This window comes from Etheostoma spectabile, chromosome 13 (assembly GCF_008692095.1).
Source record: "Etheostoma spectabile isolate EspeVRDwgs_2016 chromosome 13, UIUC_Espe_1.0, whole genome shotgun sequence".
NCBI classification, from domain to species: Eukaryota; Metazoa; Chordata; class Actinopteri; order Perciformes; family Percidae; genus Etheostoma; species Etheostoma spectabile.
Window position 1 is genome coordinate 27027943 of NC_045745.1, and position 25815 is coordinate 27053757.

At 38.7% G+C, this 25815-nt stretch overlaps 4 protein-coding genes across 7 annotated transcripts in view; 2 read left to right on the forward strand and 2 right to left on the reverse strand.

Annotated features, from left to right (window-relative positions):
- Positions 1-326: 326 nt before the first annotated feature.
- On the reverse strand, positions 327-22233 carry rb1 (retinoblastoma 1). Of its 3 annotated transcripts, XM_032533948.1 has the most exons (28): positions 21953-22233; positions 21702-21814; positions 20983-21103; positions 20092-20195; positions 19672-19806; positions 19540-19578; positions 19358-19422; positions 18995-19105; positions 18562-18707; positions 18397-18474; positions 15035-15144; positions 14856-14930; positions 14226-14313; positions 14011-14127; positions 13858-13914; positions 13517-13548; positions 13301-13377; positions 12924-13144; positions 4261-4376; positions 3790-3944; positions 3316-3461; positions 3113-3217; positions 2884-2997; positions 2623-2771; positions 2495-2525; positions 2247-2389; positions 2027-2073; positions 327-1883 (listed from the first exon to the last, which is right to left on the reverse strand). In XM_032533948.1, exons 2-28 carry the CDS (start codon positions 21812-21814, stop codon positions 1819-1821), a joined length of 2760 nt encoding a protein of 919 aa, XP_032389839.1. In that variant the 5' UTR covers positions 21953-22233; the 3' UTR covers positions 327-1818. The 3 variants fall into 3 exon arrangements, with proteins under 3 accessions (XP_032389839.1, XP_032389840.1, XP_032389838.1); XM_032533949.1 differs by having other exon boundaries at positions 19358-19407; positions 21702-22233; XM_032533947.1 differs by having other exon boundaries at positions 21702-22233.
- LOC116700626 (lysophosphatidic acid receptor 6) lies at positions 6087-7933 on the forward strand. Its single transcript, XM_032533992.1, has one exon. It carries the CDS (start codon positions 6492-6494, stop codon positions 7611-7613), a length of 1122 nt encoding a protein of 373 aa, XP_032389883.1. The 5' UTR covers positions 6087-6491; the 3' UTR covers positions 7614-7933.
- Positions 11134-12378, forward strand: LOC116700631 (lysophosphatidic acid receptor 6). The gene has a single exon (XM_032533999.1). It carries the CDS (start codon positions 11377-11379, stop codon positions 12367-12369), a length of 993 nt encoding a protein of 330 aa, XP_032389890.1. The 5' UTR covers positions 11134-11376; the 3' UTR covers positions 12370-12378.
- An 836-nt stretch (positions 22234-23069) lies between the features above and the next one.
- Positions 23070-25815, reverse strand: part of slc6a7 (solute carrier family 6 member 7) — a 10151-nt gene continuing 7405 nt past the window's right edge. Inside the window, exons 13-14 of one of the 2 annotated variants that reach the window (XM_032533964.1) lie at positions 25045-25218; positions 23070-24869 (exon numbers count right to left, since the gene is read on the reverse strand). In XM_032533964.1, the coding sequence (XP_032389855.1) occupies positions 24699-24869; positions 25045-25218 (345 nt within the window). In that variant the 3' untranslated portion in view covers positions 23070-24698. The remainder of the gene's footprint in view (positions 24870-25044; positions 25219-25815) is intronic. The other variant, XM_032533965.1, reaches the window with a different exon arrangement.

The following is a 25815-nucleotide window of genomic DNA, read 5'->3' on the forward strand; positions in this document are numbered from 1 at the left end:
GTAATCTTGTGTGAAGTGAAGCCTGACTGGCTGACTCTTGTTAGCACGATTTAGCACAGCAGAGGGAGGAAGAGGACCGTTGTATTCTTAAAGGACTTTTGTTGTCACTTACATTCCTTTTGTACAGGAGGTGATAAAACATGACGGATGGCACTTACAATTACAAAATTTGTCTTTAATTGGTTTTGAATCACTGCTGAAATATGTTCAGTGAGAAAAGGAAACCTGAATTGTTTATGTTTTAAACCACAATGAGGAGATGGTGATGGTCTAAACTGTACTTATCTGGGGCCAATAGTGAATGATCCAGAAGGTGAAGAACATTCAAGAGTCATAAGTTCTTAAAATGGATTTAATGATCATCTTAGCCTTGAGAGGGCAAACAGGGCCCTGGACAAAAGCATGGCCACAAGAAATGACAAATTTGCCTCGTGAATCCTGAGAAAGAAGTACTTAATTTTGTCATGTTTCGGTTTCATAACAAAAACCCTCATATCATATTTTTACAAAAGGGTTTTATGATAAGAACAACTCTCTATGAAGTGTTTCAAGACAAAACACAAACCAAAATCTGGTAGCATAACAGTGTATAAAACTTGAGAAAAACACAACAGCCCTCTCTAAAAGCAAAAAAGAAAATGCATAACTCAACGTCATGATGCTCCTCGGCCTATCTTGTTAATCACTACCTACTGGCATCGTCTACTGTTGGCCCGGATAGGCAGCAATCACGGCACTGATTAGCAAAGACAACAACACCTACATGTAGTGACATCCATGCAAAGCAAACAAAAATATTGTCAAAACAAATATTTTCTACATTTTCAAGAAACTACTTCAATAAAGTACAATATAAACACATTTTAATTTAAAACTCTGGTAATTGACATTTGGAGCAATATTTTACTTTTCTGGAGTGTAGCCCACATATTAATGCTCTACGTGGTGTGTATTCATTGCTGTATCCCGCCCCCCCCAACCCACTTCTTATAAATTTGATGTACGGTGTATTTCAAACAAAAGAATTAAAAAAAAACTACACACAAAGAGAAACATTAGCCGTCAACCAAGTCCTATGAAACAGCATGAGTTTTGGTTGAGTGCAAATGATATACTGTATAATTTTCCTTGATATTCCTTTTTTTTTTATATGTCTTAGTTAAAGGCACATATTAAACTTTTCCAAGCAATCCAAGCAAATTCCCAAGTAAAATATGACTTTAAAAGTAAAACTGCTGTGTGAAAAGACATCCTTTTTCCTCTAAAGCCAACATTTAGTCTTTTTTGGGGAGATTAATCATGATTTAACATGTAAAATGTTGCATCATGATTGAAACATTTGAAATGTCACAATTTGAAAAACAATCTGTCAAAAACAGAAAGGTCAACATACAGTATGAGCTTACTTATGTTGGTAAAACTCAACCAATTATTTAACAAGCAAGCCATCAGTTTAGCTCAACAACGCTCAAGACAATTGAGAAAATTCGAGAGTGAAAAAAAAATAACGTAATAACACCCACGAATTAATATCACTCTAAAAACCAAACACTTAATCTCAAACAAGTCAAAATTCAAATGAAAGTCAACGGCGTCAATCATTATTCAGTTAAAACACTCAAAGCATCAACAACAACAACAAAAAAAAAGAGGAGAAAGTCCTCTACATTCACATAATACTCCTCAAAGACAAAGTTAAATACAAACTAAAATCCAATACTCCATGTACAGAAAAACTCATGTTTCACTTTGTGTGTGAACAAAAAGTAGTGTTCACGTTGTGATAAACAGTGCAGGTCAGTTCAGCAGGCTTTAGAGTTACTTCTTCCTTGATTCTGCGTCCTCCTTCATCTTCTGCTCCTGCATGCGACTCCGGGTGGAGCCTACATTAATCAAATCATCAATGTTACGAGAACATAGATCCACAAACCATACGATTTGACAGAAAGGAATCATGAAGAAAGATAAATTGGGAATATCCAACAAAAAATATAATAATTTATTATATTAAGCAGTTTTCACTTACTCATCTCTGCAAGCTTTTGTATAAGTGTAGAATCGCCTCCGGATTTGCTGAAAATAAAAACATATAAAGTGAGCCTAATTGAAATATGTGTATATACACTGTATACCATGATAACTACTATGCTTTGAGTGAACACTACAAGTAGTCTTGACTTAGAGGAAGAGTTCATAAATCAAGGTGCCAGTATGCTATTGCAACTATAAGACCATTTGTGACCAACCTGCCATCGGCTTCATCTTGCCCATCCACATCGAACCGTAACCTCTTCAGAGGCTTTGGAGTGGAGCCGAGATCCAGACTCCTCTTAAGGGACCGATCGCTGCTGTTGACCATCTGGTTGATCTTCTGGAACCGATTGGACAGCTGCAGATGAAAACAAAACAGAAACAACAGAGTAAGTGAGAAAAAAAAATAAAAATCATTGTAAATGGCAAATTATCCTTTAATATGCAACAAAGAGGCACGTACCCCGAAAGATTCACCGATTGATACCAGCATTCTGTAAAGGCAGAAAACAAAACAAATGAGCCCAATGTAAAAGATCGTACTACTTCAACAAACAACACAACAATCTGCCATGAACATGCAGAACTCACCTGGAGCGAGGAGTCATGATACCCGGGGACATGCGTGGGCTTTTCAGAGGGGAGATGTACACGTTGTTGCTCCCAGGCACTCGTAGAGGTGAATTGGGGAACTTGTAGGGGCTGCGTGGTATTTGTGGGATTGGAGAGAGGGTGGGTGGCTACAAAAACAAAACAGCAACAATGAGGGTATACGTTAGTAGCTGTGCACATGTATCTAAATGTGCCTGTATTAACGTCAAACTGTTGATTCTACTTAGGGAGGTGTCTCACCCTAGTAGACGCATACTGCAGGATGTTGGTTTTCAGCTTCTGCATGAACACTTGGTTGTAGAAGACAATGATGGAGTCATAGTGGCCCTCAGTGATCAAAACATGCTTAAAGGTCTGCAACATACAGAGTAACACAAAAAAATGCAACGTTCATAATTAATTTCCCATAAAGTGTGATTACAACAGAAAAAAAAAAACAGACAGGGATGTAAGCATTAAAAGGCGTCACCTCCTGGTTGGTGTTGGGCATGTTCTTGTACGCTGTGACAATGGTCTTGAAGCGCAGATCAACACTCTTCACTTTACATATGGCATACATGGCTGACATCATCAACTACAAGAACGAGAAGCAGATTATAAACGAAACAAGAAAACATGATGAAAGAGCTGCCGAGAGAACAAGAGAGCAAGAGACTGAGACCAAGTGGTTACCTGGTCGAGGTGGCGGTCTCTCATCAGCTCGTGCTCGTGCTGCAGAGTGTGCTGGAACAGGGTCCATATGATGGGCTCCAGTTCAGGGTGGGAGGACAGCAGGTAGGAGCAGAGTATCTTCAGCCTTGTGTAGGCCAGGCGGTACACTACAGCGAGAGGAGACCACAGAGAGGGTTGAACATGGAGAAAGAAACCTGAAGGATATGTGTAATAAATAGAACAAACTGAAAAAATGTGTTCATACCTTCTATTTACCTAGTATTTTAGTAATTCAGAGTATATTATTAAGGCAAATTGGAAATGCATCACTGACGAAAAATGGAGATAAGCGGTTTTTGTTTTGTAATATTACCTTTTCCATTTGTAAAGTGGAGCTGGCAGTGTTTATCCACACATCTGTTAATCTATAAAAGTTATCAAGAGAAACCTAATGATCTGTGTGTATCTGATGGAAAAAACATCTAGACATCTCACATTTTTTATAGAAGAGGCTGAGAGAGTTGGACTTTGGGTGACGGGGAGTCTGGCCGGAAGGCTGGGACGGAGGCTGAGAGGCCGCTTGAGAGCTGGGTGTGGCTGGGGACTCGGGAGGCAAGACACGTTGGCCCGGACGCATGGGGGACAGGTATCTGTAGGGACAAGAGAGAAACCCATTGGGCTCCATCAGTTACACCATCTACAAATTAAAGTTTAAAAAACAATTCCATTAAATGTAAACCACAGATCACTAATAATTAAAGTGGTTGAGACTCAGGTAAACGAACAGGTTTAAGTTTTTTTTTTTTTTTTTTTATATCATGAAATTTAACTATGAGTGATGAGCTCTTTTACTTATGACTCAGTGGCTTTACAACAGGTAAAAAAGTTTTATTGTCTAAGGTCTCTTAGCTGCTCCGTATCAGCAACTGAAAGACAGGCAAATGTATTGTGGGATGTCGGACTCACAGGTCAGCTGCGGTGTGGTTGTGCTGCAGTGGTTGACTGAAACTGGCTGGGGTCTCCACCTGCTCTGCTGCTCCGCCCTCATGCTCCTGTCTCAGCAGCTCAAACAGCGAGGAGTCCTGCGGAGACACAAACATGATTATTTACATTTAAGCTCATTTAACGCCCACTGCATAAGAGAAGAGAATGACCACACACACCTTTCACTGGAACTCAATTCAAGAAATACAATCTAGACACGGCGGAAAACCTTCCAAAAGCCATGGTTGGAAGATTACAACTCAAATTCAACTTTTACTGATGCCAATTACACTCTTACCATCACCTCATTGGCCCATCAATACTTCAATTCTTTGCAAATATGAAAAGCAAAATTTATATTATTTTGGATTTCTGTTTGTAAGTGAAGTCTGTTGCTATTCTGAATTGCATTTTGTATGATAAATAATCACAACACTATCACTGAAGCTACAATTTAATGTTTATTAGATAACGTAACCTCTGCACTGCAGTTTTATTGACACAGAAAAAACACAGGAGAAACAAGAATCAAGAACAAGAAGAAGAGGATGCTATGAGGGCACCTACGGTTTGTTTTGCACTGCAGTGTACATTATTAAATCACAAATGATGACATTCATTAATTGTGCCTATATGAGGTCAGGACCATCTACCCTATTAGTCTGTGCATAGCAGGGACCAACTGTTGTTTTGATCCAGTCATTTACTATTTCACTTCAGAGACCATTAAGAAAAATGGTGCCTATATTAATATCTCAATAACTTCATGAAGAGTTAATTTGGTTTTCCCTGGAAGAACAAATGCAGCATTGATAAAGTATCAGTGCAATAAGGAAAACATTCATAAGTACAATCACATATCACATGTATTTTATTAATTTTGAGTGTTAAACTAATGCATTACATGACACCATCGGTTAGATTTAGTGGCTTGACGGAGAACGGAGAAGTAGGAGATTTGATTTGTGGGGGTATATTGGCGTTGTAAGTTATTGGTAGACTTAATTAAACCAACCCAGGTTGAGTCTGATGAAAACTGCTATGTCTGCCCAATTCAGTTCTGAGATTTTCTCGCACTGCACAGCGTCGTGAAGGAATAATCTCTGAGACTACTTTATATTATGCCTCTGGTTAGAATTAGTGAATGTAGGCGACAGCTCACAGCAACTCAAAACTATATGGTGTCTGGCTATTATCCAGCAATTATGTAACCAATGTTGGAAACAGAAAAAGAGTCAAAGGAGGTACCACCCCCCACCCACTCGGTGGTAAAGCGTTCTGCGTGTGACGTGCAGGCACGCACGCACGCGCGCACACGCGCACACGCACACACACACGATGAGATCATACAGGGGCGTGGGTTACTACTCACGGATGTACATAGTTACTGCAGGTATGTACTTGCTATTAGTACATTCTCTGTGTCACACAAGCCAAGCTGACGCCAAAGACACGTTTCTCAAAAGTACGTTATTTGATTGCATCATCATTTACTGACATGGATGCCAACACTGCAATGTTTTATTAGGTATAGGAAAAGTTCTGTTTAGATTAGTTATTTAGCTTGGGGTCTCTAAAGGGATGGGCAATTGATCTAAAACACACCTGTTGCAGTCAAGAAGAAACCAAACCTTGTTTTTAATTTAAATTAAAATTATGGACCACACCAATTTCAGACTAGAGTCCAATTGTTCAAATTATTTAAAAAAACAAACAAAAAAACAAGAGCTACAACAAAGCAGCGACAGGAGGACTTTGGCCTGGTGGAAGCTCCTCCCTCTGTGTTTCAACAGTTCAGGGAGTTTTCTTTGTGTTGAAGACCGACTTGCAGGCTGCTACAAGGCTTTTGATTTACGATCAAGCAGGGGCAGAGCAAAACCTCTTGAGAATAAGATAACAATCACCATGCCCCCCACCCCAGCGCTGCTGCAAGAACAGACAGGAAACAAGCGAAGGGAAGAACATCTCGACTGTTCACAGAGATGAGCCACATGACTCTCAAAGGGATAAACATTTCAACTGGGAAAGACAACTGGAAACAACTGAAAACCTTACTTAAATGAGGATTATTGGATGTGCAGGACACCTTTCACGTACATAAAGAAGGACATTGGATACTGATTAAGGTATTTTGTGGAGTTACAATATACTTTCATTACAAAACCACACAAACTGAGCCTTCTTCAGTATTTCAGGACTGTTTTTCTGCACAAATGAAACATACATTTTTGCTACCTGGTTTAAAAATGAATGACAGCAGCACACTAGAGTATAACGTCACTCAAAATGACAAGAATTGCATCAAGAGTGACGACTTCAAGTACCCTTTGTATAGCTGTGTTTTCAGCCTGGTGTTTTTATTTGGACTTGTCTTCAACATGGTGGCTCTATACATTTTTGGCTGTACACTGAAGCTGCGAAATGAGACAACGACCTACATGATAAACCTTATAGTTTCAGACTCTTTCTTTGTCATGACCCTGCCTTTTCGGATCGTTTACTTTATTAAACGTGAATGGGTATTTGGTAGCGTGCTCTGTAAGATCTCTGTGGCCCTGTTCTACACCAACATGTACAGCAGCATACTCTTCCTCACCTGCATCAGCGTTGACCGTTTCCTGGCCATTGTGTACCCATTCCGGTCCCAAAGAATTCGTACCAGAAGGAATGCCAAACTGGCCTGCTGTATAGTGTGGGTGATGGTTCTTTCTGGAAGTATACCCACTGGGTTCCTTTTGGACACCACCTCACCCATCAATGCAAAATCCTCAAACTTCTGCTTTGAAAACTACTCCAACAAACAGTGGCAGGCTGAGCTGTCCAAGGTGGTGGTGTTTATCGAGACTGTGGGCTTCATCATCCCATTGATGCTCAATGTCTTCTGCTCCATCATGGTGCTACGGACACTGAGGAAACCCCGAAACTTCAGCCATGGAGGGAACCTAAACAAGTCAAAAATCCTAAGGATGATCACAGTGCATCTGCTCATCTTCTGCTTCTGTTTCATCCCCTACAATGTTAATCTCATCTTTTATGCCCTGGTCCGCTCCAACATCATAGAAGGGTGCAAAGCAGAATATGTGGTCAGGACCATCTACCCAATTAGTCTGTGCATAGCAGTGACCAACTGTTGTTTTGATCCAGTCATATACTATTTCACTTCAGAGACCATTAAGAGTTCCATGAAACGCAAGTCCACAGTATGGCACTATGGTGCCAAGCTTTTCGACAGACTACAGATGGACAGCCCACAAAGCAGTCCAAATACAACACACAAAAGCCTGTCTCCGTGGAGTCAGAAATCCAAAGTGTTTGACAATGAGTCTACAATCTAATGTAAATTCTATCATGGGACACGATTAAAAATTCAATGATTGTTGGTGAAACTTGATTTGAATGTGAGGATGTATGTGGAGGTGGAGTTGCCTTGAAGATCATAATAACAAACAATGGTTACTAAGGAGTCACTCTTTCCTCTACTGGACAAAAAAGAGTAGGACACCCAAGTCAGTCAATGAAAGAGTGGAACAAGTCCAATCGGAAACATTTGAAAGTGTGTTACAGCATTGACCCTTTAGGCTGCCAATTCACAACACACATTATTAGAAAACATTTCTTTCTTAGTAGTTATGAGTTTATAATGTGTACTATTTGAGAGGACAGGTGTATGGGGCATAGTCAAGTGCATGGTTCTGCTGAAGTATGAGCTTTTGCAAATAAGACATTGTAACTGTAATCTTATTCCTCAGAGCAGATTCTCCTTTAAGATTATTCTGCTTTAGCAATGCTGAACCAGTATTACTCTTTCATGTACTGTACTTTTTCTAAGTAGTTGTGGCCACTTTATATTCTCTAACAGCTTTTACTATCCATTATATATATATATATATACACACACACTGAAAGTGAATAAAAGAGGTGTTGACTTAAAAGGTTTGCGTGATTTAAAAAAAAAGTATCTATATCTGATGGACTGGGGTGTTGTGAAATATTTGACATTAACAGGGTATCAGTTGTTAACATGCAACTCTCTATGGGTGCTGCCAAATCATTTGTCTACACTGATTACTCATACAGGTAATAACCCAGCTACAGGTACTGTGGTTGGTTGGCCAGTGCCATGAATGCACAGTGAGTCAATACAATTTCAAAAAGTAGATTACAGCTGTCGTCAATATTTGATAGATGCATTGTGCCAGCCAAATAATGCACTAACAACGCCAATGGCCTGATCTATATAAATGGTTATTTCTGTAGAATTTTACGATGATCAACAACAAAAGAAATTCAGACTTGAATTTGATGTTTGATGAGAATAATTTAAAAATTTCTAAGCCAGACTGACAAAATGTTTCCTATGGACTAATGGGAAACATGAAAACATAGTTCACACTGTAAATAGAATATGCTGCAACTTGAATGTTGTTCATTCTTCTAAAAGCTGCCTGCTGCAAGAGCGAGTGCTATTGGATACCTGTTGAGACCCCTGAGGCTGTGTTCTGACAAAGGTAGTCTCATAACCACCGCTGAACGGGACTCTGACACTTAAACAGGCGAGCAACAACAAGCCTCATGAAGGAGAAGCATGTTGAAAAAAAAAAAAAAAAAAGAGCACATTGGTGGTTGCTGCAACACTGAGACGGTTCTGTCTCAGTGAATAATTCAGTTTAAAATTTTAAACAGTTAGAAACCAATTAGCAATTGCTTAAATCTTAAATTCTCTAAGCCACACTACACCATGTAATACAAATAGGCTTTTTTTTTTAAGTGAATAAATTATAACCAGTTATTTCTCGATCAAGACGTGCGTCCTTTATGTTATTTATTTCTATGTAATTCAAAAATTTGGCTCACAAGGGCCAAGTGGTGTGTAGCTAAGTCGTAGTGTGTGCCATTTCAGAATACTGTTTTCCAAATTATTCAAACAGGCACTAAACTCTGCTTTAATGACATGCCAAATTGATTGGCGAAAATCTGATGTAAATACTAGATGAATTATTTCTTTTCTGAAGTGCAAAAGACTCACATTTTGACACAACATACATTTTTATCAATCATAAGGACCTGTCCTGAACATTATGATTTCATTTGGAGTCTCATGGACTAATAGCCATGGACTGAGATCTACACTGACTTGTTCCCTAAGAGCGCTGTTCCCAAGCTGACACTCAGTGAATTATTGCTATTCCTCTATCTGTACAGTTGATGATTAACTCCAATCACTTGTACAGGTTTTTAACAATCAGCCATAAACATGATTCCCACTATAAAAAAGGTAATGGAACAATATGTGCTTGATTGTAAAGCTAATCACAAAATTCAGCTGATTGACAAACCTAGTTGGGTAAGACCAGATAATGAGTGTATCCATAACAAGGCTATCTTTAAGCCAACCTATTGATCAGTACTTCTAAAGCTCATTACATTTTTTTAATAAATGAGCTAATAGGAAGTAAGAAAAAACCACAAGACGTGTGCATAGGAGAGGTGAGAGGTGAGAGCGGAAAGAGAGGGGGAGAGGGAGACCCTGACCTGTGTGTGAGTGTGGGCGTGTACAGCTCTAATCAGTAGCATGAGCATCTTAACAAGTTTCCCTGCTGCTGAACACCAGCTGTCTGGAAGAATACTTTATCACATCATCACTGAATTGTTTAGATCCTGATACTGGTAAGTGATGACGTTTTCTGTTTCAACATTCTTCTTAGTTGTTATTACCTTGAGTTGTATATGTACAGTATATACCTTATTTTTTATAAAATGAAGACAGCAATTAACTATGACAACTTACCAAGGTGTTGTGGAAACTTAACATTTTAGGGTTCACAAAGATACTGGAGACTATGTGTATATGGGATATCGTTTAAGATATTTGAGAATGTCTTGGCATATTACATGTAGGAAACCAAATTAAGGCAAAGAATTATTGTGATCACAACACAAATCTGCTACATGACTTGCAATTCCTAAAAGATCCTATCAAGCTCAAGTCAACAGTTTGCTACTCGTCAGACACTTAGTATTGGTGACAACTGAATAACTAAACAGCCCTTATCAGATCACCAAAGCAGACAACTAAATTATGTCAAGAGCAAAAAATAAAAGGGTTTGAAAAAGAAAAAGTTTAAAATGCATTATCATGTCATAGAAAACATGTCCTATCAAATATTGTCACTGAATATAAAAAAAAACATAAAACAACAAACTTAAAGGTTAATTGAGAGACTACTCAAAAGTTAACTGAAAGTGATAGTATGGTGATGATCAAACAACGTGCCTGTACTCAAACTAATCTCACAATTGTATTTTTGAAATGAATGAAAGGCTAAGTATCATAATTTCATTAGTGTTAAAATAATAATGGAAGCGCTCTTGTAATAAGACATTGGTATTGTTTCAACTCTAAATTGGGTCATTTTTTGACTGGAGTGTTTGGATGTGTTTAAAAGCCTAGATTCCTGGTGAACTGCTCACAAAAAAAGAAAAAGATGTGAAATACAAGAAAATTCCCAAAAATCATGATGACATATACCAAACGTATGAAAATTACATTAATTAAATGTGCTTATAATATGTACCTTCCCAATAATGACTGAAAAAAAGCTTAACTGGAATTTTTTTATGCACTACAAATAACATATTTAAAAATGACCGGTAAAATCCACACCTCTCACAATCTCAATGAATAAACTTCATGAGCTTCACTTTATGTGAATTTACTCCAGGACAACAGATAACATTGTGATGAGATTCTTCCCCCCCCGCCCGTGCCAGTAATGAAGCCAAATGTTTGCTTGTTTTATGAGAGCAGGAAGATGCAGTTAAAACTTTATTGACTGTCGTCCTGCATATCATATATAAATTCAGTTATGTTAGCCGTGGCAGTGCATTCATGTCATCTCAGCAAATTTGCATTACATAAAACAGCAGACACTTTGAGTTTATTAAGTTTTTACTTGCCACAGGTTTACCTCCAGCAGAAGCAACTGAACCCGTTCCTTCCTTCCTCCCATCTTTTGTTCACTTCAACCAACCCAATTCCCTCCAGATATTAGAAAAATCAGTATTTCTAAGTGTTGGAGCAGCAAATCCTTTTTGAACATGGAGCTGGGGAATATGACTGATACGCCAGCCAAGCCATTTTCACCTCTATCTAATTGCACTGTTGACACAAGCTACCGCTTCACATTCTATCAAGTGTCCTATGGTGTCATCTTCCTGCTGGGGTTGGTCACCAACAGCCTGGCTCTGCGCAGACTGTGTCTATCTCCCTCCACCATGAACAGCACAGCAATTTACATGGTCAGCCTGTCAGCTGCCGACTTGTTTTTTGTAATCTCTCTGCCCCTGAGAATCTACTACTACCACCAAAAGGCCAGAGCCTTGTACTCCAAGACAGGATACCAATCTAGTTGGACTCCTGGGGTGGCATACTGCCACTTCACTTTTACCCTTAAATACATCAGCCTGTATGGGGGCATCTTCTTCCTGGTGTGCATTGCTTTGGACCGCTACTTTGCTGTAGTGCATCCCCTGGCTTCAACACTCCGCAGACTGCGTGTTGCACAGCTTGTTAGTGGGGGGATCTGGTGCCTGGTGCTGGGGCTCAGTGTGAGTCTGCCTCTGCTGCACTCTGCAGCAGCTGACCAACAAAAGCCCTGTCTGCCGGACCCGTCCTCGCAAGGCCACCGCACCATCATCCTGGTAACTCTGGGCTTAGTTACAGGGTCATTTCTGCTGCCCACTGTGCTACTTCTCTGCAGCTACTGCAGGGTGCTGAGTGTGCTTCGCCAGCCGAGACACCGCTCCCGCAGCCAGCGCCGCAGCCGTCGCCACACTCTCACCGTTATTTACTGGGTGCTAGGCATCTTTCTGCTGTGTTTCGTCCCCTATCACATCAACCTCCTAGGATACACCCTCACACATGTTGGTCTGCTGCCCCATTGTGGCCTGGCCAAGGTGACCAAGGCTGTGCACCCCGTGGTGCTGTCACTAGCAAGCCTGAATTGCTGCCTAAACCCACTCATCTACTATTTCTCAAACAGCCTTGTGAACAGGGAGGCGCCCTGTGGTGGAGGCAGTGGCAGCCAGTGACTCAGATCATTTCTTTATAATTATCTTAAGAGCACTAGACTACTTTTATTGAACGGATTCATACAGTTGAACAGGAGTTTGTCAAATTCATATACAGTATCCTGTTACCCATACTGTGTGCACTTCTTTAAAAAGTAAACTGAAGATAACTTTACTTGTGTTATTGGTACTTAAGGCAGAAATTGCAATGTTGAATTGTATGTGTTCGCCGCACCTGTGCAGCAGTCTGGGTTTAGTGCCATGCTAAGAAGCATATTCTCATCTTAGTTATTTTGTCCAGTATACTTTGTCAGTACAAATTCATTGTGTTTGTGAAATATTGTTATGCAATGACATTTTTTATATGTAGTGAATGTGGAATTTGTGTGAAACCTGCCTCATTTTACAAAAATGTACTAGTATGTTGATCTTATGTCATTTACGTTATTCTTAAACTGTAGTAATATTCACACACACACACACACACACACACAACTTTATGTTGTGTATGCATAAATCTCTCTCAATTACATGCCATAACATTATAATAAGCATACTATAGTGATAAAACTGACCGTTCTCCATGCTATCCTCTCCATGATGAGATTCTCGCAGGTCTCCAGATGTTTGACAATATCCTTGCTCAGAGTGGGCTCCGCCTTGATGAAACTCTCAATGACTTTGTAGAAGTCAAAAGCAGCCAGGTTGACCACGTCCAATATCCAAGGGAAACACACGTCAGTTTCAACTGGATCACCACCACCATGGTTGTATCCCCCAGTTTTAAAACTGCTCTCTAACCATGAGGAGCAAACAATATTATTACAACTCGTCGCACATCTACAAGACAGGTAAACATTTACATGCATCATTGATAATTGTAAGAGACAATGCAGTTAATTCAGAGTTAGTAGGTGATTCCATCGGTTATTAACTTGTACGACGTACACACCTCCATATGTTGCCATCACCACTTCCAAAGCACAGGCCAGCAGTGATGTGTGGAATGTGGAGTCATTGAGGAGTTTACTGGAATGGAAATCAAAACAACTTACCTCAAAGGAAAATAACGCTTCACTTACAAGTAAAACAACAAAAAGCATACATGCACAAGTGAATACACACCACAATTGACTAGCTTTATTATTGTGATTACTTAAACGCATACCTGAAATTTTGTACAGACAGTCGCTTCTCTTCCTACAAAAATGGGGAGGGAAAACAACATAAATACAAGATATTTCACACGTTTCTTTTGCTCTACACCCTGTTCTATAAACAAAAGCTGTAAAGCACATAAAGTGGAAGAAAAACATGTGAAATATATTAGATAATTTTAATATGCAGTCAATTTATCAATTGTGGTTTTCTGAGATACATTTTGGCGGGTAAACCTGTGAATGGCAACATTTCAAATAACTCAAACTTCTAAACAAATAAACTATAAAAATACAAAATCGTTAAATAAAACTGTTTAAAAAAATAGACAACATCAAACAAATCAAGTACCGATTTCAGCATTGCCTCCATGACTTTATAATACAGTCTGACACCGAGTTTAAATCTCTGAAAGACAAAAGAAATCAAGTCAGACATGACATCATTTGAGCATAGTAAGTTTTGCCTTTGTTGCTCATCGTCTTGCTCAGTGTTAGTTCCTACCTGCCAACCAAGTACTACACAGCGCGGGCCGACTGCCTGGCCAAACCTTTGGCTGAACGCCTGTCCGAGTGTCTCCAACCTCTTCAGCACAGCCTGCGTTGGGTCCACGGTGCAATTCTGATGACAGGAAAGAGAAAACACAGAAAGTCAAATGAAGTTAGTAAGATGCAGTTTAAGTGGCATTTTAATCATTGGCAACACTTTTAGAGACCCACTTTGAAATATGTAGCCAGGTTAGTAGATGGCTGATCCCCACTGGAGGTGAGATCACCTTTCAACTGCTGGATGGAGGTCATGGCAGCTCTGATGAGACAAAACAAAAATCAGACATCAGACATGAACTAACTGAATTGTACCCAATAATATACATAATGTCAAGAAATCCCAGAACAATCTCAAATGTTTGGTTTTCCCATTTGTGGATACATATAAACATTCAATAAATATTAACTTTGCTTAAGCATATTATAATATCTTTATAGATATCATGCTAAACTTTAATATTTGGAAACAATTATTAGAACACCTGGTTTATCTTAACCTCTCCACACCATCTGTGGCTGATAGGATACAAAAATTTTTTTTTTTAAAAAAACTGCGCAATCAAGGCCAGTGTACTAAATCACTTTGTTACTAATGTAGTCCATCTTATAGTTTTTACTGTCAATTTCTGTGTACTTTGGATGGATTAAAAGCAGAAAAGATCAGGTTTCGAAAGGTACGACAGTTGTACCAGTTGGTAACAGAGCAGCATACAGTGTATAGAGACTCTCAGGTGAAATTGTAACAATGTTAATGATTGTAAACAATGATTGATAAAATCAAGGTGTGTGTGACTGGCTCACCTGATTGGAGTCTGTGGAGGGATGAGTACGTCTTCATCTGGCAGGTTCTTTTTCGGCGTTCTCTCCACCTGTGATCTGATAACAGCAGCAAATTATTAAACACTTTTCTATAAATTCTTTTAATAGATTAACCTTACCAATGTCAAAACAATGAGTAGTGAAGAAAAGAATAAAATTACATTTCGATTTTAGGCACAAGAACTGTCTCATCTCCATCAAAAAACAGCCGTCCATCAACGTCTCTACTCTTGAGGTAGTGCTCTTCATATTGTTGGTTGAGGTCATTCGCCTGTGGTAAAAAAAGAAAAGAAAATTAGAGCCCAAAGTTACTCATTGTTAAGAGCCTCCATTCATAATTCCGCACATTAAGGCTGTTACAGGTTGTGCAGTGCATAACAGATGTAGCAGTTCTCCAACAAATTTTATTTTACCTAAATCCAAAAGCTAAAAAGAACTTTCAAAAAGAAAAGCACTGTATGCTGCTTTTCACAATGTGAAATTATTGTTGAATTGTGCATGAGCTGTTTATGTAATGGAAGGCTAACTACTCCTTATATTGCTGGGTATCTTAAGCTCTAGCAATGCCCCAAATTTCTTTATCTTAATGCATGTTATAAATGTAAAATCGTAATCTTAACTAGATCTACAATCACAGAGATCTGACAATGATACTTGATCAAGACACTCTAAATACCTGCCTACATTAGTTCCTTAAACAGTCTCAAGACTTTTACAACTGTGTCATTATGCAAAAATCCCCTGAGTGAATAAAAGTAGAAATACAATAATCTGCCTTTAACCAGAGTTGGCCACATAGACATAACTCTAGCCTTTAAACTCTTTTTTTTTTTTTTGAACTTTATTGCCCAAACTGAACATTACAGGCAATTTTAGACAATTAAACTTCTTTTTTTTTTTTTTCTAATCAACGAAAAAAAAAATAAAAGTAAAAATAAAAAAAAACAAAACAACAAAAGGGTCACCCTGTGTTGAGCTTCATTCAACAACCATATTGGTACATGAAAAAGGATAATACACCATTACACAATTATGTTTAAATTATTTTAGATCAAGGCCTAGAATGACAGCGGTCCATCTTCTCACAAACACAGGCACCTTCAGCTGTAAATAGCAGTCATATTTTCCATTGTGTGGACCGTTTATTTTTGTTTCCACTGAGCTACTGTAGGGGGGCAAGCTTCATCAATTAATAGTAATCATTTTTCTTGCGGTCATTAACAAAATAGTAACATGTAGCTTTGGTCCTTGGAGGCAAGTCCTCAGGCATTATCTCCAATAAGAAAAACAAGGGTCAAGGGGAAATCCATCTGGAAGATTTTGTCACTTCTTTAATGTCTTTCCAGTATGCCTGTATCACTGGACAGTCCAAGATATGTGGGTATGGTCTCCCACCCTACCACAATTCTCCAGCAAGTGTTGGGGGTATTGTTTTTAAACATGGAAACCTTAAGAGGGGGTCCTAAAAAATCTCATCTTCAACTTCCAATAAATTCTTTCCACATTGGACTTTCAATCCCTTTATGACTCGCCTCACATATATCTTCCCATGTATCATATCTATAATTGTAGAGTTCCAATTCCCATTCACTTTTAATGTGGAAGGGATTGTCTGAGTGTGTCTCATAAGACTCTGATAGATATGTGAAACTTGGTGCTTAGTTGAAACCACTTGTTGAGAAATATGTATAAAGTACCGTTCAACACTAGTTGGATCTTTTTTAAGACTAGCCCCATCCATGTGATTTGTGATGTAGTGTCGTATTTGTAGATATCTGTACAAGTCCTTTGAGGGCAAGTCAAACTTTTCCTGAAGTTGTGAGAATGATCGCAATGTATTGTTCTCAAACAACTGATTTATAATAACCAGCCCATTTTCCGCCCACCGTCTGTATGCTAAGTCCGTCACTGATGGGAGAAACTCAATGTTTCCGAGAATGGGCATGGCCCTCGAAAGAGCTATAGACCCCTTTAATTGCTTCTGGGCACTGTTCCACACTTTCAATGTGTGTTTGACCCAGATGTTATTAATTCCTATTTTTTTCTGAGCCTGCTGACTAAGAAATGGAAGAGTAGATATTGGTATCCCTTTCAAGGAATTCTGTTCAATGGATAGCCACCCATTTTCTTCATCTTTGGTCACCCATGCCACCACTGCTTTGAGTTGGGCTGCCCAATAATACATTTTTAAGTTAGGTAGACCCAGGCCCCCCCTTTCCTTCCCTGCCATCAGTATTTTTAAACGTATCCTGGGTCTTCTATTTTGCCAGATAAATTTTGATATACGTTTTTCAAGAAGCTTAAGTGTTGATTGTGGTATATAAATAGGCAGAGATTGAAATAGGAAAAGAAGTCTGGGTAGAATATTCATCCTCACTGACTCTATTCGGCCAAAAAGTGATAAAGGTAGCAAATCCCACCTAGTTATATCCTGTTTAATCTCTTTGATTAGTTTGTTGTAATTGGAGGGATAAAGCTGTGCTGGTGTTGGTGTCAGAATAACACCCAGATACTAAATCCCTGTTGGATTTCCTAAAGGTACCATTCATCTAGGGGCGGGGCCATTCACCACTTACATCATTACTTCCCGTTTGTTGGTATTTATCTATAACCTGACACTGCACTGTATTTATCTAAACTATTAAAAGTGCAGGAACAGAGACCCTGGGATGCTCTAAGAATAACAAAATATCATCAGCAAATAGAGCTAGTTTGTGTTGAACCAATCCCTCATCAGGAATATCCAGTATGAGGGGATTTGACCTTATTAATTCTGCTAATGGCTCTATGCTTAGCCTTTAAACTCTTGTTGTCATTATCCACATCAACTAACTCCCAAAACACACCAAGTCAATAGCGCTCTCCTAATTGCACTTATACAAGTCTGAAGATTGTAGGTTTACAACACTGCCAATTTTTGTCTGTTTCAGATCAGAATTCAATCTTAACAAGATAGACATCTCTGAAATAAGGCAAGGCTTACTTGACTTGTCATCAGACTGAAGCTCAGTCTAAGATTATTTTACAGCACAGATGTGCTGTAAAATAATTTGGCCCAAAATCTCATTGAAAACATAACCGTTTTTTGTTCAAATTTACCCAGGCCCCTCATAGGTCAGATCAATAAAATGATAGTTAATTTACATAAGACACTTGTGTATATAATGTGCACCACCTCCGTTACTGGGGTAATGCAACAGTAAAATAGGTCTTGTATGCTTCCTGAAGGAGTGTGTCGGTGTCAGCAAACAGTAGCATCCTGTCTCATTTGTTTTCATACCTACCTCTGCAATATACTACCCTTAGACACTACAAAATGAAATCATGCTAGAGTACACATTTTCCTCACACAATGTATGCAAAAACCAAACATGTGTAAGCACCACAGAACACACAACCAACAGCTGTCAGATATTTAAACATTCAACAATGGCAACAGCATGCAGGACAATATAACTAATGAAAACAGTGTGAACAACAAATAGTGAAACCAAACAGACTGAACCACCCCCCCCACGCTCACCTGAGGAAAATCTGAAGATCTCGAAAAATCCAGTGAGTCCAGGAAAGTCAAGAAACTGGTCTGGTATACATTCTTCACCTGCAAATAAAATTGGCATAAAGGGGCAAATTAGACCAATTACACAGAACCCAGGGCAAATAAATGATTGTATTATAAGAAATATACCTCTTCTGTATTGCATTCATTCTCTTCGCACAAGGTTTTGAGAAGCTGCAAATCCACCTCCGGCTCTGGAGGTCGGAATTTGGCTTTGCTCTGGTTGCGGCGTGATGTTCGTGTTGGAAGGCTCTGGATTTTGCTGATAGCTGATTCTGAAAGAAAAACATTTAAGGGCTTAAAAACATCACAGAGTCATAAACAAACCCTTTTATGATGCTATACAAACTTTTAAGTAAAAAAAACAGCTTCAAATCACATTAGCACATCTACAACAACAACAGCAAAATCAATGTCTACATCCCGACTCAAAATATTTTTTTCTTCCTTTTTTTAAATATTGGTTTGACTTTTCAAACTTTAAGACCTGGTTGTACTACGAGATGTCAGAAAGGTTAAAGACATAAAGACAGAGGTTGTAGTAAAGGAAACTGAAGCTTACTGTAATGAGGCTGCAGAAGGTCTGGGGGGCAGCGCTTGATGAATGACTCCAGTGTACAAAGCAGCAACTGGAATGATATGACCAGGTCATCCTCCATCTGCAAGGCCCTTCCTGCAAACAGCCGAGATGCAGCACATGAGAAGCAGCATCCCAATACTACCACGCCAGACTAGAAACAACAGAACTGTAACCGTGAGGAGATCCATTTCATCAATTAATTTGAGCTCTCCAGCTGAACATGAAAAAGGAGGGAAGGATGGTAAGAAGAAGACGAAGCCACATGAAAACTATTCCATCAAGTGTATTAACAGCTTTATCCTACTTGTTTTGGTCGTTGTTAATGTGTTAAAAAGCCGAACCTACCTTTGGCCAAAAGAAACATTGTCCAGCAGCTCCGCATGGTCTCCCTCTCCCTTGGAAAAGAGACACTGAACCATTAATCATAAACCTGCATCACATCTTTTATAACAAGCCCTCAACTATTAAACACAAGACTATAATGACTAGTTAATTTTACACATGTGGCAAAGAAGTATCCAACTTACTGGTCATCAGAAACCAAAGCAAAGATTTTTTTGCACGTTCTGAAACAAAACAAATGTTAGTGACAATTACAATTTTGACCCAACAGCTTGGTATGAATCAAGCACATGTACTGTACTGATGTGTGTACTCACTTCTCAAACCGCTGGTAGAGAGCCAGCGTCACATTATACTTTTTCTCCAGTCGTGTCAGTGCTGAATTCACCTTTGTACTTATGGTATCCAGGTTTACATCTAACTTCCTCACCAGATCCACAAACTGCTTTACACTACAAAAAAAAAAAAGATTCATTTGTGTGAGATAAAATAAAAATTGCATAAAACTGAATAAAAATAAGGATCAAATTGTAAAACCAGACTAGGGGTTCAGATTTTACCACTTTTTAAAACTAAAATAATCCTCAGATTTGCATCTCAGTTTGGTAGCACCTTGTTCAGGACTATGGCGCAAAAAGCAACTATGTACAGAATGTGTATTCAAATGAGTGATATCACATGCATTAATGTGTAGGCGTGTTTGCAAATAACATGCATCATGCTGAGTAAGTACTTACTTTAGACTGACTTCTTTCAGAACCTGGGTTAGGGTGAAACAGGCGACATCCATGTCTGCCCCCGACACAAACAGACAAGCTCCCCACACCCTTTTCTCACTGTCCTAAAAATTAAATGAAAAACATTGTTTTCAACTTAACTATAAAACAAGCAAAATATTTTAATCACTAATACCCTGGTGGGGAACATTAAAATTGGCAGGATTACTAAAACGTAAATCCAGTAGATGTGTTAGAACAATGCTATACCACTTTGTATGTTATACTTGTATTTCAACAAAACCCCTTCTGTCCACCTTTGTTATAGATTGCTTCAATTTCATTTAAGAGATTTAGAAACTGAAATGGCATTTGGAGTATGTACTACAGATTAGTATGAACTGACTTGATAGCGACAACTACAGCAAAACAGATTTATCTCAAATTTTACATTTAATCTCAATGATTCGTATAATATACAAATATAGTAACAATCCCAAACACTTGTCACATGACACTTGTGAGTGTATATGAGAGACATGTCTCTTGTTTATTATGTGCAGCTCATTCTCATCTGCTCTCCTTTTAACAGGGATGGAAAGGTAACATTTTGAAAGAAATGTAATGGAGTAGTTTTTTATCTCACAATTTTTTTGAGTATACCTTTTTTTAGATTAGTGACTATACTTGCGTGCTAGTAAATTTCTGATTCTACATTCAGCTACAATTACAAAGGCAAAAACGACATACAGTAGAACACATTTTCCCTTCTAAGGCAAATTTTAGAGAGCTTTCCAAGAAGCAACACTGACATTGAGAGGGTTTGGTTGTGAGGGCCAAAGGACATGTTCGCAATGGTTGCAGTGTGTCAGTTTATTCAGCATTACAGTATATCTGTATATAAATACATACAGCGATTTCATTCATCGAATCTTGAACAGTCTTCCACAGCGTCCAGGCACGATCACACACCAGGTCTGTCACATGAAGGCTCTTACACAGGGTCACAAACTCAGCATCCTTGTCTCGGTGTCTAAAGGATGAAGGCCATAAATCAATATCATGGAGAACACAAACAGTGTCTAGCTAGGTCTCTTGGAATAATTTGATGTAGTCTGTTTTTTTTTTACACCTTAATAGTCTCAGTTAAGTGAAAGAACGCCACAAGATGAATGTATTAGATAGATATTAGAATACATTAAATGATAAATGAACATAGAATTTCACGGACCCATGGGGGTCCCCAGGCCCCACTTTGAGAATCACTGGTTTAAGGATATCAAAACATGTTGCACAGACATGTGCACAGATGACAACAACTTCCTTGACTGCTAGCCAAAGTCTGTATCAGACTCATGAGTATTTGTATATTGTAATAGCGTTAATCTATATCTCATTTTACATGTGTGAATAAAGAGTTGTAGTAAATGTTAGCTCTAATTAACGCTACAGGCCTTACTAGCTAGTTGGAAGGAGCTAGCAAGTGAACCTGACCGTTAGACACATTCAGCTAGCTTGGAAGAGTAAACTAACGTTAGCTAAACATAAGGCTATGAACACATTTTTATTGCTGACTGCTGACATACCACGGAAACCTGAATTACCATTAGGCAAAAAATAACGTATCTTACTTTTTAGCAGATAACGTTAATTTTGGACTCTCCTTCTTGTCTGGAGAAGCACTTTCAGCACTCTTCAGCTCCTTGCTCTGTGTCGTCCCAGAGTTGCGCTTTTTAGGCGGCATCTTGGTATCCGGTTACCGCACAGGCAAATATGATAATTAAAAACAGAAATGGGTTTTGGAAGGCAACAAATAAGGCTTAGTAAGTTTAAAACCCACCGCACGAGTTCCGTGGCAACAATACAACAAAACCTGACTAACTTCCTGAAACCGTGGTGAAGTGGGTGTTCGTTTTGTGTCACCGATGTGCGCGGCGGCGTGCCGGTGCCGCCGGTGTCTCAAGATTTAGACGCCCTTCACAGTCAGTGTTCACGACCTCGCGTATACTAACCGGCTCACTGAGTTTATGTGATCGTTTGTCTCTGTTTATATCCAGCAATGTCGACGCTTACATTATATACCCGGTTAATCGCTTCATATTTATCTTAAGCTCCCTTACACTCGGATCACGTGACACACCGCAAACGACCTGACCCAAACTCAAGAGATGAAAACGCGGGAAAATATCCACGCAACATCCGCTCATTAGCATTTATACCGCCATCCAGATGAGTCACAAAGGGTCTACTGCCCATAGACCGTTTATATTAACGGAATATGCTACTGCCCAGTAACGTTATGTAGCTAGAAAGGCGACTTATCATTTCAACTGATCTTATGTATGTAATGATATAGTTATTACAATAATATAGATCGTGCATATGTTGATTCGATGGTGCCTTCGCCACAATTTTACGCTGTTTACCTTATCTGTGTTTTTCATTTCTTTTTATGTTACACACACTTCACTTTTTTCACTTATGCTACTCAAGGAAATATCAATTTTAGCATTATCAGATTATCAAGCTATAATCAATTATCTCTGGTCACTGTAACATTTTCTTTAACATTTAATAAAGACAGCTACTGTTAAGTTTTAATAAACGACCTTGCCACTGCATTCTAATCTTTGCCATACATTGCCCTCTTGCGGTAATAATCCCATATTGCTATTTTAAGTGAATGTTAAGGTTAAGATTGTGAAGAACACTTTGGGAAATCGTCTTTGTTACCCCCAATAAATTTCATTTAAACAAGCAGGCCACCTTATGATCACAATAAGTTTATTGTTTCAAAACTAATATTCTGTAGGGAACTCTGAAAACTCAAGTTAAGTAAAACTGATCTGTACAGTTGTATATAGTTTCCATCAGACATCTTTGAAATTAAAAATACACAAAGTCACAAAAAAAGGAAATTTAAGATATGAAGACAATACAAATGTATTTTTATCACAGCCAGCAAGGACAATAGCAACAGTGTACAAAGGCAAAAAAGATGTGTCAAAATTAGTTGTAATGGCACGACATACAATTCTTTAACAAAGGATAATTAAATGTTCTGAATCACGTTTAAAAGTAGAGATCTTGCTTGAAAGATGCTTTGAGAAAGAAAACAATTATTGTTATTCTAACGCACTAAAAATGTTATGTGACTGCAAGGGTTTTCAGAATGCAGACATTGCAGATCCGGTTTCATGTATCTGTCATCATCTGCTTATGTGCAACAGGACAATAGAGGGCACATGCCCTTAAAAACAGTTTAAGATTAAACAGCCTGGAAACCAATGGGGAATACAATCTTTGGACGTTCATGAAAATGTTAAAACGCCAGTCTTCTGGGAAATAAGTGCCACTAGAATGGTTAACAAATGTTATTTATCTGGAAAAGTTTATTTCAGTCGGCCACTTCAAAAGATAAACACACAACTGATGTGTTCAAGTGAGCTGTCTCATCTGGGTCAGATCTTTTTGTAATTCATCATATTTTTCTTTCCTTTAAGTCCATTAGTTTAGTCATTGGGCTTATCTAGCTAATGGTATAGTAAAAAATATTTGTAAAATAAGTCTAACCAATATTCCAATAAATAACTTTCAAACAATGGAATTTGATGTCTTCTGTAAGCAAGCCGTCAAATCAGAGAACTGTAAGAAAGATTGATAAAATGAAAATATTTGTGTCCTCAAGGGGATAATACATTTAGCTGATACATGCCTCTCCAGATATTAAACCAATGATATAATTACCAGGAGGGCTTTCTGCTAATAAATAGCAGAGGGGAAATAGACTAGGAGAACTGTCAAAGAAACTGACTAAACTATACTGACTAAAGAAAAAAAAAGGATAATTAGTTAGTCCCACTTAAAACAATGTCTACAACGCTAGTACATAATTTGGCTGTAATTTTAACAATATCTATGTACTCTGAGCAAAGTGAACTGATTGCTACATTTTGTGCAGGAACTGGCAATTTGAAATGCAGATAGTCAGACAAGGAATATGGACACATGTACAGTACTTAATAGTTCATTTGGCAAGTTCTTTTAAATTTATTTCTTTATTCTAGCAGTAATTCTAGCAATTATTCTTTTAAAAAGGAAATTGGATAAAAAGTATTTCTGATCCCGTGCAGCATTCATTGTGGCGAGCTGAGGATTTGTAGTCACCTCTCCAGGTCCATCAGCGGTTGCTGAAGGTAACAGTCAAAACTCACTGCACTTTTTGTCTCTCCTCCTAAAAGGAGGTAGAAAGATAAAAATCTGGTCTCTCAGCTGCTATTGGCTGCTGTCGATGGAAATGAATTACACTATACTTCTATGATAATAAATAAGATTGTCCCACTAGATCAACATCCAACTGTCGTAAGTTATAAGTCTATTCCAGCTCGTCTATTTTACACTCTACACAATGTAAAAAAAGAAGAAGTTAAAAATACAATTGAAATATACATGTAAGTATAAATAAAGCAATAATTCACACTGCCCTGCAGGACAAACAGTCTGTTCAGACACGGCCACCAGAGCCTAGCTGGGGCGGATAACACACATTACAGAGAATAATAAATTTCTCTTTCTCTTGACAACGTAGTTTGCTCATCACTGTGTTTTCATCACTGCTCTCCGTGCTGTCATGCCTGGCTTCCCTCCTCCCAGGTCATTGCAGTAAAGTCCATGTCTGTGAGTGTGACGGTGAACGGAGCCTCAACCCTCTCGGCCTCCATATGCTCCTCGACTCTTGCGGTGCTGTCCAAGGTGTTCACCCTCCAGGAATTTAGAGGTCGAATCGATTTCTGGAAACGCTGCAAAAGAGAAGCAAGAGACCGTCATAAACTTTTCTGCAAAGGTCTTTCATCTACCAATGTTGTATATGTAAACAGATACAGCAGTGGCAGTTCCAGCTATACAGTTAGTGAGATCATTGCAGAGGTGGAACCGGACCTCACAGTGACAGAATGACAAAGTGCTTATACTGACTTCTTTCAGTGTTCCGGTTTCCTTGCTGATGGCCACTATGGCCCAGATGGGGATCTGTAGACAGCAGGTCGCGCCCATGCACACTCCCAGCGCTTTACCCCACAGTGGATATACATAGGACCCGTATTGGAGTGATGTTCTGTACATCTCAATGAAGATGTAGGTCAGGATGAACTACAGTCGCAAGGGAAAAAGCAAAGAGTGAGCAGAGGAATGTGTCATCCAAACAATAAAGCCTCGACGGCAACAGAAGAATGAATGAGAAGGCCAGCAGAGAAATGCTACAGGGGGGACTCAGATTGAATGTCAGTTTCTCCTCTTGAATTATTCACCACTGCTGTTGTGGAGATTTCAACACAGTGGGCCACTTTTCAAAGTAGTGATGTTATTTTAGTTTACTTTGTGGGACTTTTGGAGCAGTTGGTAATTGAGTTAATTTATTTTGTTCTCCCTCAGTTTATGATGAAATCTTTAGTCATGTGATGGGATAGCAATGTGTCTCACCCCTCATCGAATTACCTTTTGACTGTAAGTGCATCATTTCTATATCAAGTAGCCCTACTGTAAATAGTAATTCTGCTTCAGGTGACGAAAGCGGCAGAAATATTAGAGGGAGTGACGTAACATGATTTGTGCAACTGATGCAAACCAACAATACTGTAAAGCTAGAATACAGTGGTGCTCATAAGTTTACATGCCCATGCTTAAGTTGACTAAAAAGAGGAAATAAATTTCCAAAACATGATTTTTATTCCTCTTTTTAGTCAACTT

Excerpts from the sequence above, each read along its gene's own strand:
- LOC116700626 (XM_032533992.1), top strand. The coding sequence starts at position 6,492 with ATGAAACATACATTTTTGCTACCTGGTTTAAAAATGAATGACAGCAGC.
- LOC116700631 (XM_032533999.1), top strand. The coding sequence starts at position 11,377 with ATGGAGCTGGGGAATATGACTGATACGCCAGCCAAGCCATTTTCACCT.
- rb1 (XM_032533948.1), bottom strand. The coding sequence starts at position 21,814 with ATGCCGCCTAAAAAGCGCAACTCTGGGACGACACAGAGCAAGGAGCTG. Across the intron at positions 13,915-14,010 it reads GTGTAGTACTTGGTTGGCAG|AGATTTAAACTCGGTGTCAG; the intron begins GTAGGAACTAAC and ends TTTGTCTTTCAG. Across the intron at positions 2,998-3,112 it reads TGCCCAACACCAACCAGGAG|ACCTTTAAGCATGTTTTGAT; the intron begins GTGACGCCTTTT and ends TGTATGTTGCAG.